Source organism: Saccopteryx bilineata, chromosome 5 (assembly GCF_036850765.1).
Source record: "Saccopteryx bilineata isolate mSacBil1 chromosome 5, mSacBil1_pri_phased_curated, whole genome shotgun sequence".
Taxonomy (NCBI): domain Eukaryota; kingdom Metazoa; phylum Chordata; class Mammalia; order Chiroptera; family Emballonuridae; genus Saccopteryx; species Saccopteryx bilineata.
Window position 1 is genome coordinate 47065927 of NC_089494.1, and position 17507 is coordinate 47083433.

General features: G+C 39.1%; 1 protein-coding gene across 1 annotated transcript in view; it reads left to right on the plus strand.

Annotated features, from left to right (window-relative positions):
* The window catches only part of COL5A2 (collagen type V alpha 2 chain), a 163943-nt gene that overhangs the window by 71881 nt on the left and 74555 nt on the right, over positions 1–17507 (plus strand). Inside the window, exon 2 of the mRNA XM_066279121.1 lies at positions 6494–6718. Coding sequence (XP_066135218.1) covers positions 6494–6718 — 225 coding nt within the window. The remainder of the gene's footprint in view (positions 1–6493; positions 6719–17507) is intronic.

Consider the following 17507-nt stretch of genomic DNA (forward strand, 5'->3'; position numbering starts at 1 on the left):
TGTCTCTTTATCTCCCCTCCTCTCACTTAAAAGAAAAAAAAGTAATATTTTGAATAACCATCCTAAAAAGAGATTTGGAGGGCTCATTGGAAAGTGAAATTCTCTAGGTAAATTGAAGAACAAAAGATGCAAAATACCACAGGCTTGTTTTATGCTCACCTACCCACCTGACCTCTTGCAGACCTTGAGACTGATGTGAAAAAATATTGTCAAAATATGTAACTGATCCCACTCAACTATTCTTGATGGCTTCATATGTATCTAATTTATTCAAAGTTTGGGATCACATAAAAAAGAGAAATTATGAATGTGGAATTGTTGACATTTACTCAGAAGAGTCTAAAGAAGAATGAAATATTCTAACCTCTTTGTCTCTCACTTATGATGACAAACAGAAGGAAGGGAGGAGTTTCCTTAGAAGATTCTCTGGAACTGTATCCAACTTTGGAGCTAAGCTGTGCATTGGTAAAGGCAGCATCTATGGTTCGGTCCAGAGGGAAGAGTGGAGTTTCTCTGCTTCTTCCTCCTTTGTCTCAGAAAGCATTCTCTGCCCACTTTATGAGGACAACAGCTGACAGTGCCATGATTCTATCTCTTCCAAGACTTTTACAGTTAGAGAAATTTTAAATAATGTTAGTTCAGACCTTCACAGCTCCAGGATGGACCAAAGCCATCTAAGTCAGGGAGGCCAAAGGGCTGCTATAGCTCTCTGAAAATTATTCCAAAGTATGAACTGCTGTGACTGACACATCGTTTTCCTTTCTGTCCACACAGAAGTCTAGACATCAGGGATACACTAGGCAAGAACCACCAAGTGACCCATTTCTCTTTCATTCAAACAGGTGTCTTACATGCACATCTTCTCTGGGAGGTTTAAGGAAGGTGGAAAGAGAGCTTCATGTGCTATTTTTAAAATAAGCACATCTGTGAACTAGCTTCTTCTTTGTTCCTACACTCACACATTCATTCATGCAGCAAATATATTCATCAAAGACTGATTGTATGGCATTGGGTGTGAAGCTTCCTGAGATGAACACATGTCTGGTTCCCAGGGAGTTCACTGTCCAGTGGAGGAAAATGATCTGAACCATCATTTGTTTAAACAGGAGATTTAACATTTTTGTGACACGTGAGCATTCTGCTTCTGTAAGGAAGAACTTCAATTAATGTCTAGGGAATGTTCAGCATAGGCTGAGGGAGTTATACATTATATATTTTTTCAAATTCCTTAGGTAGACATGATAATATAATATACAAATAGAATCACATCTCTCCTGACATTCAAAGATTTCAGTACGGTCATTTCTATGAAGGCTTGTTTTTGCACAAGTATAATTATACAGAAAAATGTAGACCCATGGCATGGCCCTTCCTTGTAAAGTAGCAGTTCTGATGACTGGCTCTCTAATTGTATATTATAAGATGATAGCTTTGGTCTGCCATCTAGTGATTAAGAACTGAATTCTTACAACTAAATTTAAAAGCACATAAGCTTTATGAGAAGACAAACCTATGAAGATATATAAGAAAGACCGGTCAATTAAGTTACTCTCAAATAAAATGTGGTTGGATAAAATACATTTCTTCTCTTTAAGATACCAGTGCCAAGGCATTTGTGGTAATAACTTCACAATGGATCGGTCAATTTGTGAGAACATTTGTTAAGGGTAAAGGAATCCTGTAGCTTGGAAGAGAACACTTTTAGAGGTTACAACACCGTGGGAGATTACAAAATAATAGCAATACTATCAGATGTGGACCAGTTCTCCTCAATTTTAGGAAAGTTCAAGAATCATAAATAGGCCCTGGCCGGTTGGCTCGGCGGTAGAGCGTCGGCCTGGCGTGCGGGGACCCGGGTTTGATTCCCGGCCAGGGCACATAGGAGAAGCGCCCATTTGCTTCTCCACCCCCACCCCCTCCTTCCTCTCTGTCTCTCCCTTCCCCTCCCGCAGCCAAGGCTCCATTGGAGCAAAGATGGCCCAGGCGCTGGGGACGGCTCCTTGGCCTCTGCCCCAGGCGCTAGAGTGGCACTGGGCGCGGCAGGAGCGACACCCCGGAGGGGCAGAGCATCGCCCCCTGGTGGGCAGAGCGTCGCCCCTGGTGGGCGTGCAAGGTGGATCCCGGTCGGGCGCATGCGGGAGTCTGTCTGACTGTCTCTCCCCATTTCCAGCTTCAGAAAGAGAAAAAAAAAAGAAAAAAAAATCATAAATAACAAAAATACAGGTGTCACAATACGTGGTTTTAGAACTTTTTTTTCATATTTTTATAAAAAAACATGTTTACCCACGTACTTTAAGACCAATAATTTTTTTAAACTTTGAGGCCTTAAATGAAAGTTAGTTAGCTTGAGTTAGTTTTATGATTTGAATTGAGGAATCAGAAAGAGAGTATTGAATCTCTCAGAATGTCATATGTAAATTTCTATTTTTTTATTTTTATAATATTTTTATTCACGACATAATTATGTCACGACAACTTTACTGAAAATTGGCTGCAATTTTGTTTTCTATTTTACTTTTCTTTTCATTTAAATGAACATCTATGTAGAAAACAGAAGGGTCACCCTAAACATAAGGTGCATAACTATCATGTTCAAAGCTGAGAACTGCAGGACACCCTGTATTTTATACCCAGTGTTTCCTTGTATGTGTCTTTCATTCAAACATGAACAATGAGAGTTCACTGAGTTTTCAAGCTCTCTGTGATGTGCATGAACTCTTGTGTGGGGGAAGAGAAGGCAGGGTTTAGCTGCAAATGTGGTTTTTCATCTCCTTGCCATTTAAAAGCATTCCAACTAACTTTCCACATCATCTTAAATTTAATTATACATTCTCAGGGGAAAAGGCAGTGATGATTCAGAATATAAAACTAATTTTTACCATTGCCATTTAAAGAAAGTAATACAGTTTCCTACTTCTTTGCCTCTTGGATTGAGGTCATGCTGTCTTAAACTTTCAGGATGAAACTGACCTGTGAGTTAACACAAATCTTTTTTGTTCCAATCCTGAGGGAGCTGCAGAGAACAGGATAACTCACCTTGAAAGAGTCTGTCACATTTTTTTTTTGAGTGTATGTGTGTGTGTGTGACAGAGTCAGAGACAGGGACAGATATGGACTGACAGGAAGGGAGAGAGATGAGAAGCATCAATTCTTCATTGTGGCACCTTAGTTATTCATTGATTGCTTTCTCATATGTGCCTTGACTGGGGGGCAACAGTGACCCCTTGCTTGAGGCAGTGACCTCAGGCTCAAGCTGGTGAGCCTTGCTCAAACGAGATGAGACCACTCTCAAGCTGGCAACCTCAGGGTTTCAAACCTGGGTCCTCTGCGTCCCAATCCAATGCTCTATCCACTGCGCCACCGCTTGGTCAGCCTGTCACACATTTCAATTATATTTAACTGACCACATTATTGCATTTCATCTTGTTTATTGTTTGTTTGTTGTTTATATTCTTTATTTTCATGAGTTTAATTATTTCATTGATGCGATTTAAATCTACATTACAATAATAATGTATATTTTGGGAACAGAATGCATGCACTTTCAATATTTTTCACATACAATACTAGGCACAAACTTACTTACTCTTCAGTAAAAACATGTGAATGCTTTTGTCCCCCACAGTGTGGGAAGGGTTGTAGCAAGATAATTGAACTTATGGAGTATCCCATTTTCAGTGAATGGTATTTAGTGCTTGTGATTGGATATTTTTTCTCAATCATAAAACTTAACAAAGTCACTATTAATTTGTTTACTTAAGGGAATTGTTTAATGAACTATGGATATAAGTCCATTTCTATATAAATTTTGTTATGTTGGCATGTTCATCATGGAACTACATGGCTTCAAAGTTATTTTTCATTTAAAAGTAACACTCCTTATTTCATGTAAAAATTTTCACTTTTTTTTTTCAAAATAGTCCTGCTAAAGGGCATATTAAAGAAAGCAACTTATATTTTTCTTGTTTAAAATACCTTTAATAGCACTATACTGAGCTGTATATAGTATACAGAACCAATCTTGTTTTATTAATTAGCTATGTATTATATGATAAAAATCTTTTGATGAAAATGAAGTAGATTAGAAACTTTGTGCTCTTCTCATGAATAGCCTAGAAACCAGAATGTGATATCATGTTCTGAAAGCAATTTTCTATTTGACAAATATCTGTGATGAAAGACTAAATATGTGAAACAAAGTGTTTCATCGAACAGTGAGAAGAATGTTAACCAAGGAGAACTTTCTAAAGCTAAGAAGATGAATATCTGGGTTAATGTCTTTATTCTAAGCTGAAAAATCATTTTCATCTGTGGTTTTTATATTACCATTTGAGTATATTTATTGACAAATAACAATTTCTCTCAAAAACTAATTTCAAATATATTTAAACATTTTTGGTTTTATTTTTGTAAAGTACAATGTTAACTCTGGGGCAATTAAGTTAGTGAACCATAATTTAGATTCATCTATTCCTTCATTTATATCCATCCTTTGAACAACTATTTGCTGAATGTTGGCTTTCTACAAAGTATGGTGTCAAGCTTTAAAAATACCACAATGAACAAGACACACTAATCCTTACCTTCATGAAGTTTACTGTCTAATGGAGGAGGTGAAAAACTAAACAAATAAAATTTAGTAAATTACTACTAATTGTGATAAATTCTGTGAGGACAGTGATGTTTGCTTATCTGTTCACATTTTTGTAACTGTTAATTACCCTGAACACATAAAATGAATGGATAGATGAGTAAATGAGTTCTTTAAAGATTTCTGTGAAACGTATCAATTGGGTAAAGGAAGTCTACTTTTATAAGGTTGTCAGAGAAGAATCAAGCGGGCAGGTGACAATTAAACAAACTGTAAGAGAGAGTTATTAGGGATCCTGAGATCAGGGAAGGAAAGGTTGTGCTGGCAAAGGGGTTGCATTGCACAAGGTCTGGGAGGGAGGGCCTTAGAGCTTTATCATTATTATTATTATTATTATTATTATTTTGTATTTTTATGAAGCTGGAAATGGGGAGGCAGTCAGACAGACTCCCGCATGCGCCTGACCGGGATCCACCCAGCACGCCCACCAGGTGGCAATGCTCTGCCCATCTGGAGGTTCGCTCTGTCGCGACCAGAGCCACTCTAGCGCCTGGGGCAGAGGCCAAGGAGCCATCCCCAGCACCTGGGCCATCTTTTGCTCCAATGGAGCCTCGGCTGTGGGAGGGGAAGAGAGAGACAGAGAGGAAGGAGAGGGGGAGGGGTGAAGAAGCAGATGGGTGCCTCTCCTGTGCACCCTGGCTGGGAATTGAACCCGGGACTTCCGCACACCAGGCCGACGCTCTACCACTGAGCCAACTGGCCAGGGCCACCTTTGAGCTTTAGAAAAGAGTTTTGAATTTAAGTAGTTGAATTTAAGTAGTTGAATTGCTCCTAAAGGAATGAAGCAAAGATAATATGATCTGCATAATGCTTTCAAATACTATAGCTTGTTAAAAATCACAAAGTTAAAGATGTTTCTTTTGTAATAAATGTATAGTAGAATTATATTACTACGTATGTATATATTTTCCAAATCTACATTAAACTTTTACCTAAATATAGAAAAGTATGTGGCAGATATTATATAATAGCTTTGCCATATTTTTTAGGTAATGGCTTTCCTTCATTAATTTTGGTGCAAAGATAATTACTGCATTGCCTGTATAAGCTTTGTATTTTTGTTACATTTTTGTCAGCACCTTTAGTTCAAAATGTCTAATGTAAATGAATTCCATAAAATAAGACAGTGTTATTCTTTTTTTTTTACCTTATGTTTAAAACTAATTTTAATAAACCCTATGCAGTTTTTTAAAAGAGATTTTCTTCATGGTATAAGAATATATTATGTCTTCTGTTGTTGCAGGATTTACTAGTTACCAGTAAGTTGAAAGTCACAAAGTGTTCACCAAATACTAAAATCATGTATTCTCTTTAGAACTATTATTTTTCTCTCCCTTTTCAAATGGTTTGTTTTTATTCCTCCTTATTGATCTTCCAACGTTTTGTTATTTATAATTTCAAAAAAGGCAGCCTTTAGGGAACTCTGTTTCAGCATACCTACTTCAGGTCCGTTTTTTTTCCTTCCCCTATTATGCTAGGACATAAGTATTATAATTATTTTATTGTGAATTACATATTGCTTTGGATGTAAATACTAAATGAAGTAAATTCTGGGCCTGGTCAATTAGCTCAGTTGGTTAAAGCATCATCCTGATACATAAAGGTTGAGGATTTGATCCTCAGCCTGGGCATATATCAATGTTTCTGTTTCTGTCCCTTCCTCTCTCTCTAAAATCAATCAATCAATCAATAAATGAAGTAAGTTCATCTGTGTTTTATAACCTTGGGAGATTACTGCTTACCCTAGATTTTTTTTAGAAGCCATCAGATGACTCATCTTAATTATTTCCCAATTTCTGAAATTTCAGAAGACCATTAACCTCTTTTCTTTTTCTTTTCTAGAAGGATATGGTGAAGAAATAGCCTGCACTCAGAATGGTCAGATGTACTTAAACAGGGACATTTGGAAACCTGCCCCTTGCCAGATCTGTGTCTGTGACAACGGAGCCATTCTTTGTGACAAGATCCAGTGCCAGGAAGTGCTTGAATGTGCCGACCCTATAACTCCCACTGGGGAGTGCTGTCCTGTCTGTCCACATACAACTGGAGGTGGCAACACCAATTTTGGTAAGCATGGTTAGGGCCAACTCAGAATTGATTCAGTGACTCATCTTTATAGTTCCAGTGGATTTTGCTCTCAGTATCCAGCAATTCAAGAGAATAATTAAGCCACTAATCAGTGGTCTTCGGGTTGAATGATTTTGCTCACATACTTTCTCTAACATCAGTGAGAAAGAGACAGTGATTTCCTATCTTTTTTTAAAACCAAAGGAATTTTTGTTTGAATTTTGAGTGGTCTAATTTGAGAATTCCTTGAACCACTTACGACAGCCATTTGTTACCTATCCATGCTGGATGCCTCTAGGATATTTGTTGGTTTTCTATGAAGTGGATTAATGTTCTAAAGGAAGATCTAGATAAAACATTTATCTTCCCTGGTACCAACTTTGCCCTTGAGAATGAAATAATTATTTCTAATGTAATATAGTGCCAAAGAACCCTCTATTACATTAGTTCCTAATTGCAGAATGCTTTTAATGTTGTCTAAGAAAGACCACGGAATGAATATACATCCTAGAGAAAACAATTATAGAAATAACTGGTTTTTAAATCTTTTTTTCTGAGAAAAGTGCTTGTGTTTATTATAGACTATATATATGAGTACATATGCTAAAAAGGATGACATATGAAAGAAATAAGTTTATTACTATGTATTTTAATGAACCAGGTAAGATTAATGTTACAGTTTTAGGTTATTTGCTTTAGTGCTCATGAATAGAGACTTGTATGCATCATTATCAAGCTAGTGTCCAGGCTTTATTTTCTTTACTCCAAATATCATCGCACGTAACAACAAATATAATAAAGTTTTCAACAGCAGATTTATGGAAACATTAGACAGTAATTTATCAATTCTCCTTTTAGATATCATTCTAAAATAACAATGTTACTAAACTCAATTTTTAGCTATGTAATAAGGAAGACATAATGAAAAGAATTAAAAACAGGATAACTAAAGGCTACTTGAAGCATATAAAATCTTCAAAGAAGCCCCAAGGAATAAAGTAAAATTAAACCTGTGAGGATAAGTGAATTGGGACAATGATGGCAAATATCAAAAAACAGCAAAATCCACAACCTTCTGCAAATAGCTGGTTTCAGAAAGCCAAGTTAATTCCCAAATGAATAATAATAATAAACAAAAGATGGCAACAGAATTGATACAAAGAGAAAAAAAAATATATGAGAGTTTAAATTTACATGATCACAAACACACCAATAAATATATTGTCAGAGAATAGGTAAAAATTCTTGCCAAACATTTTACCATAAACTAAATAGAAGTTAGTAAAATAATTACCTCTGAAAAAGAAGGCCATAAATTAGAATTTAAAAAAAAAAAGTAATAATGAGGAAAGAAGTAGAAGGTAAACCAAAATTATAATAGGAAGATAAAGTTGAAATAGCAAGGAGCAAAAGGAGAATTGATAATGCAGAAAATACAGTAAAGACAGAAAATGATGACCAGGAAAGAAAAAATAATTAAATTATTTAAAAGGAAATAATAGAGATCATAAGATGGTGATGGAGTAGGTGGATGTTCCAACTGCCACCTCCCAGGACCAAATTGGATTACAACGTAATTTAAGAACAATGATCTTGAAAAACCGATTTTGGACTAAACGAAGAGGAGCCTATAACCAAGAATCACAGAGGAAGCCACATTGAGACTGGCAGGTAGAGCAGAGACACAGAAAAGGCTGCCCTCTTTCCCTGAGCAACAGCGGCGGAGGGTAGAAGGACTCTCACTGTGGGAAGGTTCACCCTGCGAGGTGAGAGTCCTAAGTTCCAGGCCCGGCACCCCAGCCTACAGCCCCGGATCCTAGAAGAGGCGCTCATACAGAATTTGGTAGTGAAAAGAGATGAGGTCTCTGTATGTGAGAAAGAGGCAGGAGCTCTCAGAGATTCAAGTTTCATCTTAAAAGGCCTATGCAGAAAATCTTATTCACAGACAGCCAGGGCTCCAGCAGGGCAGGGCTGAGAGGACTAGAGTTGTGTGAGGAGTGTGTTCAGTTGGAAGCCCAGGGAGAGACACTGGGGGGTGACGGCCACCAGACTTCTGTACTGAGTGCCATCTTTCTTAGATGGAGCAGTCCCCTCTGTGAAGCATCAGCCTGGGGGAAAGGAACTGCTCCTCCCTTGGGAGTCTCTCCTGCCCCACCCTATGGAGACTAGGCTGTTCTGAGAAGTCAGCCAGGAAGCGGGAGGCACATTAGTGACTCCGTTTTTTGACGTTGAGGCTGAAGCTTTCTCCCAGCATGTGAGTCTATAGGTGGTGCTTCAGCCTCATGGGAAATTCAGTAGAAACCATCTGGACTCTGGGCAGACCACATCTGTGGGTCTCAGAGGCCATATCCACCAGACTCCTGGGGGCCACACCAAATTGAGGTCTGTGAAAAAAGTCTTGATAGACTGACACCTGGGGCCAAGGAGTGAGAACCACCCCACCCCTCTTCCTAATCCCTGAACTGCCCTAGGTTCTAGATTATACCAGAGATTTTATTTCAGTGGCTGAGCTCAACAAACAGCCAGAAGACAAAGGCTTAGGGAACCTTGGCCTTTTGCTGACTTTCCCCTAGGTCTAGTGTGAGTAAAAGCCAGCTGGGTGTGTGGCTTGGTATTTCCATGTGCACCAGGGCCCAGCAGAGGCAGCCACAAACTCTAGATTGCTTGTAGCTCCAAGAAGTTTGCTGAAGGCCAGTCATGGGAAGCGTCATGCACTGGTCTGTGTCGGGTTCTCTCCAGGGAGGCCCCAGGCTGGCACATCCAGAGGCCAGCTGAAGAGAGCATTGACTCAGGAGTTGATGACCCTTGCTGCTGCTGTGTCCTAAGGGAGAGCTCATCGGACACCAGACCCAGCTGAGGCAAGTTCCGCTTTCTGTGGTCAGCACCAGCACAGAGGCTTGTGCATGAATTGGACAGGGTGGAACTTCACAGTTGGCCAGGCCAAGTCTGAGATATCTTGTCCCACTGGGCTAGGTTCCACAGGGGGAAGGGACAGAGGTTTGGGACATAGACATTCAAAGTATGGGTCCCCTTGTGCCTATTTTTGGGTCCATTTGAGGAGCTTAGCTACTTTCTAGGGCAGTAGCACATCAGCCCAAGGGGAGGACTCTTTCAGTTTTCCTTCCTGAGATCAGGGTCTCACCAGCTGGAAGAACTGCAGTGGATATTGTTGGCCTCACCCAATCTGAACCTGCTGCTCACTTCTGTGGGAAGAAATAGAATTGGAGTATACAGCAGTGTGTGAGGGATTAGACTCTGAAGTAGAGGCCACGTTCCCCATACTGAGCTCCTGACCAAGTGACCTCTGAAGTACAAGTTCCCAATACTGTTGTATTCCCAACCTCAGCTGCCTTAACCCACCAAGCTTGCAACCTGTAGAAGGTTGGTTGGGTGAAGCAAGTCTGAGCCCCCACTACAATCTTTCTACAGGAGACTCTGTGGGAAGAGCATGCAGCTGCAAGAGGAGGAGGAGCAGTTAAAAAGTGGAGGCAAATCTTACAGAGCTTGGGGCTGTTATGAAGCTGCTGTCATCTCTAAGCAGGAAGAAGCTGATCTTTATATACAGGATGGCCCTTCCTACTCTACTCAGGCACAGAAAAAGCAGACACAAACAATAAACAGAGCAGTAGCTCTAGACAGCCCACAGCAGGTTACAAACAACAGCTGATGACAACCCAGGAAGACCCAGAACCACCACAACCAGGAGTGGGTGGCAGGCTGCACCAATCCTAGATTCAGCTAACTATGCAAGCAGCACACACAAAGGAGGAGCCCAGCAGGCACCAGACACTACAGAGAATAAATATGCCAAATAATACAGACACTGCACAGTGTCTAAAGGGATAAGCACACTCATGAAAGGACCAACTGCATTCAATACTCACATAGAACAGGGGGGTAAATATTACCCTCAAGAAGTATTCCTAGAGCAAGGAACTCAGGTGTCTTGGATCTCCCTCATAAAGACACCACAACAAATTCCAGTCAGAGCAGAGCTACTTAATACACACACAAAATGGGAAGACAAAGAAATATGACCCAAATTGAGTCAACAAAAGAACTAAAAGAAATGGAAATAACCAAACTACCAGATCCAGAGTTTAAAATAATGGTTATTAGGATGCTCAAGTATCTTATAGCAACAAAGAATGATCACAATGAGAATTTAAACAAAGATAGCAAGCATCGAAAAGGTGACTAAAACAATAAAAAAACAACCAGTCAGAAATGACAAATACTGCTGTGAACCAGCACAGCTAGTAATTGTCCAGGTCCTGAGTGAGAACAGTGTGGAATATAGAAATAGACTCAAAGAAAAAAAGGATGGGATTGGGAGGTCTCTGCTCAGCCCACAGCTTGCAAGAGCAAGATCAAAGCCTCCGGTCTACTTTATTATATAGTGCAGAGCCATATGCAAATAAGGAAGTCTCTAATACAAAGTCACACATCTGAGGCATAAATGGGAATCCTCATAAGAGTGCACCCCCCCACCATGCAACAGTCAAGGGTGTGGGAATGATCTTAGTCTTAGAAGGATGTGGGAAGATCTTAGTCTTAAAAGGATGTGGGAAGAGCTTAGTTTTAAACTAAACTCTAGGCTATAAAGACTGTGAGCTTACAGCCTATCTCCCATATATCCTCCTTTTTTATTTTTTAATTTTAACTCATGTGTTGAGATTTGCACTTGTCTGATTTTCCAGATTCCAATTCAGAGGCAGATTGGAAAAATATAGAATAAACACAAAATTAGTATAGCCAGTGTTAACAAATACCAAAACAAGTGTCAATACATTAAAGAGATTAAAGCCTTTTAGATCAGTGGTCCCCAACCTTTTTTGGGCCATGGACCGGTTTAATGTCAGAAAATATTTTCATGGACTGGCTTTTAGGGTGGGACAAATAAATGTATCATGTGACCAAGACAAGCATCAAGAGTGAGTCTTAGACAGATATAACAGAGGGAATCTGGTCATTTTAAAAAAATAAAACATCACTCAGAGTTAAATATAAATAAAATGGAAATAATGTAAGTTATTTATTCTTTCTCTGTGGACCAATATTAAATGGCCCATGGACTGGTACCAGTCCATGGCCCGGAGGTTGGAGACCACTATTTTATAGATCATTAAGCAAATTCTTAGCCAATATAGCAGGATCTATAGTAGAGTCTTTGCTGTTTTGAATGTCCTTAATATGTTCACCAAGTCCATGCTGACACATCACCATTTCACATTCCCTGCAAATGCAACCCAACCCCACTTCAGTCCCATTGAAAACTGTCATGAGAAGCAGAAGTCATAAACATCCAGGAAAAGTCTTCATGGCATTGGAACTGCTGTCACATTTCCACACTCTAAAGCTAGCCTCCAAGTCTCATGACCACTGCTTCCAGCATGTTAAGCTTTTGTCTCAAGCTTAATGTCAATTCTGGGTTTCTGGTGATGATTCAGGTAGACTAGAAGGACTATCTGTAGGCATGTGTGGAGATGGAGCTTTTGTTTACTTTAACCTGGAGAGATAAAACCAGAGAGCCTTCTCCTGGAGTTTTGCAGCATTGGGGGTGATGAGGAGAATTGGGATTCACTATGCTGTGTGGTAGAGATAAATTTGTAACAGGAGGGGACAAATCTGGCTGGCTGATAGCAACAACAAGGCTGATTCCAAGGACGGGACATGAAAGGAGAGAAAGGCTCTGAATTTGGTGAGTAAGTCTCAGCCTAAAATAGGGTTGGGGCACTAAGGTAGGAGTAGGAAAAGAGTGTGTCAAGGAGACACCATGTATTAGATAAGGCAGTGGATCTTTGGCAAGCAAGGAGGAAAATAAGACCATCAACACCCACAACAGGGATCTTCAAGGGATGAGTAGAACCTGAATATTTGGGCAAGGCAGAGGAAGTGGCCCCCATGTTAATAAGAAATGAGATCAGCTTACCTGCTACTTGAATGGTTACCTTAGGCTCGTCCACCATGACATGAGATGGGGCTGATGGCCCTGGGCACCTTCAGTCTTCAGTGGCAAGTCCCAGCAGGCTGGGCAAGGTTAGGTCAGAGGTGCCTGGGGTAGGGCAGGAAGATATTGAACCCTCCCTTGGAGGAGCCAGGGGACAGTCTAACTTCCAGTGTCCCCTTTTCCTGCAGCAAGGGCATGGCCCTGGCAGGGCCCGGGGAGCCAGACAGGCTTTAGCTTAATGACTTTCCATTTTACACTTAAAGCAGGGCCCTGATAGAGCCTTATGAGGCCCCTTAGGGGCGTTGGACCCTTTAAGGGTGGCTGCCAAGAGCCGGCATTTTGCCTAATCTCTTTGGGCTCTATCTGCCTTCTGACTTCTCCTCTTCCTCTTGGTCATTCTAGACCTTAAAAGCCATGTCCAGGAGATCTCGTTGAGGGGTTTGAAGTCCCTCCTCTGCCTTTTAAAGCTTTTTTGTATATTAGGGGCTGATTGGAAGAAGACAAAGGGACAGTGTAATTTGCAGGAAGAGAAGGTTTGGAGGGTGCTAAGAGGATTTAATAGGTGGAAACAGGTTTGACAGAGAAAGAAACAAGTGTAGAGTAAAATAAGCCTTATATAATTGCTCTTGTGGAGTAAGTCTCTCCTCCTGGATTATGGTGTCTCACTGAACATTCAGGAACACAGACATATTCTCAACCCCATAAGAGAACAAGGTCTGGCCCTTGCCAGATTCCTGTGAGCGAGTCCTTCCATCACATTTCAGGAAAGGCTTTCCTTGTTGAATTGCAGAGTCTCTAAGCCACTGAATGGCCCTGTATATCAACATTCAAAATTTTTTTTTAAAATAAAAAGAGCATGATAAAGAAGATATACAGGAGTTTCAGGGTATGACTTTGCCTTTTTCTTATTTTTTCTAATTGACTTTTAAGTGTTTGATGGGCATGCTCTAAATCTGATTAATCCTAATACCTGAGTTTCTATTTTGCTCTCAACTCAGAAAACAAAGAACACATCTTACAAAGCACCAACTAAATCAGCAAGGCTTTAGAATCCACATTTTATTCTATTTAAATTTAAATGAGCACTCCTTACATGTCCCAATTTTAAAGCAAAAATGTAGGGATGAAACTATTTTACCTTTTCAATATAAGAGCCACCATTTTCAATTTGCATGCAAGAACTTAATTCAGGGCTTAAAAATTACATTTGAGACAACATCAGACAAAAACTAAACAGAAACTAGAATCAGACAAATCACAGAAAAAACCTGAAAATTCAGAGCATGACCAGACCAGAAAGATGCCTGCTGATCTCATTCGGGGCATTTTCTGACAAGGGCACAGGAGGATGGAACTAACAAATCTTCCCAAGAAAATGTCCTCTTGGCAGCTGCTTGGGAAATTTTGTAGTCAGATCCAGCAGGGGTCCCCTGCCTAAATTTCCAGGCAAAGAATACAAAAGAAACAAAATAATAGTTCAGAGGGTTGTAGTTAAAACATTAAAGAAAATGAGACAATAACAGGAAAAGCTGTAACTTTACCTAAGTTTACTATCCATTCTCAAATTTCATAGTTGCTATAACTGGAGGCTAAGGTTGACCATGCAAGACTTCCTCTCTACCTCAGTTTTCGCTGAGTGACAGACTAAGCAGCCAGAGAGAATTAGGATCAGCCACACTGTCCCACGTTTCTTGACCCCCAAGCCAGAAAGTACAGCACCACCTGCAATAGTCTCCTCACACCACTGCCTTTTCAGAACTTTACCTACTCTCTCCCCTGTAGCAGAACTAACCGTTCCCTTCTCCGGGAACTGGGGGCACACATTTTGAATATATTGCAAAAAGTATTCTAGATGCATAACTATTCTTACAAAAAGATCCCTTACTTTTGACCCTAATTATCCCATAATTTATTATTCCTAACTATAGTTCCCCAAAAATCTTTACTCACTGTGCACACTGCAAAAGAAAAGCAGTTAATTATCTTCCAAGGAGCCCCCATAAGAATGACATCTGACCTCTCAACAGAAACACTTGAGGCCTGCAGGGATTGGCAAGAAATATTCAAAGTGATGCAAAACAAGAACCTACAACCAAGACTACTATATTTAGCAAGGCTATCATTTAAAACTGAAGAAGAAACAGAAAGCCCCCCAGACCAAAAAAAAAAAAAAAAGACTCAAGAAATTTATTAAAACTAAACCAGTACTGCAAGAAATGTTAAGGGGCCTGCTATAAAAAGAGCAAAGGAAAAAAAAACTGTTAAGAGAAAGAAGATTGTGGGTTTAAAATAAAATGGCAATAAATAAATACATATCAATAATATTAAATGTAAATTTATTAAATCCTCCAAACTAAAGACATAGAGTAGTTGCATGGATAAGAAAACAGGACTGATATATAACCTGTCTACAAGAGAACCACCTTAGAACAAAAGACACACATATACTGAAAGTGAAGGAATAAAAAAAAATTTTCATGCAAATAGAAATAATAAAAAAACTAAGGTAGCAATACTTATATCTGACAAAATAACATTTAAAACTGGCAAAGGACAGTTGGTAAGGGACAAAGAAGGTCATTACATAATGAAAAAGGGAACAATTCAATAGGAGGATATAACCAGTGTAAATACTTATGTACCCAATGTAGGAGCACTTAAATATATAAAGCAGGTTTTGATGGACATAAAGGGCAAGACTGACAACAATACTATAATAGTAGGGAATTTTAATACCCCACAAACATCAATAGATAGATCCTCCAGACAGAAAATAAACAAAGAAATAGTGGCCTTAAATGACACACTAGATCAACTAAATTTAATTGATATCTTCAGAACCTTTCACTCCAAAATAGAAGAATTTATACTTTTTTTTTCAAATGCTCATAGTACATTTTTTAGGATAAACCACATGTTAGAACACAAAACAATTCTTAATAAATTTAAGAATATTGACATCATATCAAGCACATTCTCTGATCACAATGGCATGAAACTAGAAATCAACTACAATAGAAAAACTGAAAAACATTGAAACACTTAGAGGCTAAAAAGCATGTTATTAAATAATGAGTGGGTTAAAAATGAGATCAAGGAAGAAATACAAATTTTTCCTGAAACAAATATAAATGAACATACAACAATCCAAAAGCACTGAGACACAGCAAAAGCAATCCTGAGAGGGAAGATCATAGTATTACAGGCATACCTTAAGAAGCAAGATAAAGCTCAAATAAACAACTTAACCCTGCACCTAAAAGAGCTAGAAAAAGAACAACAAATATAGCCCAGAATAAGTAGAAGGAAGAAAATAATAAAGATCGGAGATAAAATAATTGACATTGAAGCTAAAAAAAATAATAAAGATCAACAAATAAGAGCAACTTATTGAAAAGATGAAAAAGATTGATGAACCTTTTACTAGACTCATCAAGAAAAAAAGAGAGAACCTAAATAATTAAAATTAAAAATGAAAGTGAAGTAACAAATGACATCACAAATATACAAAGGATTGTAAGAAAATTACTATGAAGATCTATATGCCATAAAATTGGAAAAACTAGGCCAAATGAATAAATTCCTAGAAACATACAATCTTCAAAATCTCAGTCTGGAAGAATCAGAAAACCTAAACAGACTGATTACAGTAAATGTAATTGAAACAATTATCAAACAACTCCTAGCGAACAAGAGTGCTGGACTGGATGGCTTCACAGGCAAATTTTACCAAACGTTTAAAAAAGAACTAACACTAATTCTTCTCAAGCTATTTCCAAAAATTCAAGAGAAAGAAATACTTCCAAACTCATTTCATGAGGCAAGCATGAACCTTACTCCAAAACCAGGTAAAGGCATTACAAAGAAAAACTCTAGGCCAATATCCCTGATGAACATAGATGCTAAAATTCTCAACAAGGTATTAGGAAACTAGATCCAGAAATACATTAAAAAGATCATACATCACCCTGGCCAGTTGGCTCAGTGGTAGAGCGTTGGCCTGGCGTGCGGAAGTCCCGGGTTCGATTCCCGGCCAGGGCACACAGGAGAATCGCCCATCTGCTTCTCCATCCCTCCCCCTCTCCTCCTCTCTGTCTCTCTCTTCCCCTCCCGCAGTCAAGGCTCCACTGGAGCAAAGATGGCCCGGGCACTGGGGATGGCTCCTCGGCCTCTGCCCCAGGCGCTAGAGTGGCTCTGGTCGCAACAGAGCGATGCCCCAGAGGGGCAGAGCATCGCCCCCTGGTGGGCAGAGCGTCGCCCCCTGGTGGGCGTGCCAGGTGGATCCCGGTCGGGCGCATGCGGGAGTCTGTCTGACTGTCTCTCCCTGTTTCCGGCTTCAGAAAAATACAGAAAAAAAAAAAAAAAAAAAAAAGATCATACATCATGATCAAATGGGATTATTCTGGGGAGTCAAGACTGGTACAATATTTGAGAGTCAATAAATATAATCGATCACATAAACAAAATAAAGGATAAAAATCACATGATGATATCAATAGATGCAGAAAGAGCATTTGATAAAATCCAGCACCCATTTATGACCAACACTCTGAGCAAAGTGGGACTACTCTTATTTAACATAGTTCTGGAAGTCCTAGCCACAGCAATCAGAAAAGAAGAAGAGATAAAAGGCATCCAAATTGGAAAGAAGTAAAAATGTCATTATTTTCTCATTACATGATACTGTACATAAAAAAAAACCCTAAAGTCTCAATCAAAAACTACCAGATCTGGTAAATGAATATGTCAAGATTGCAGAATATAAAATTAATATTCAGAAATCAGTAGCAATTTTATATACCACCAATAAAGTGTCAGAAAGAGAATTAAGGAAACAAT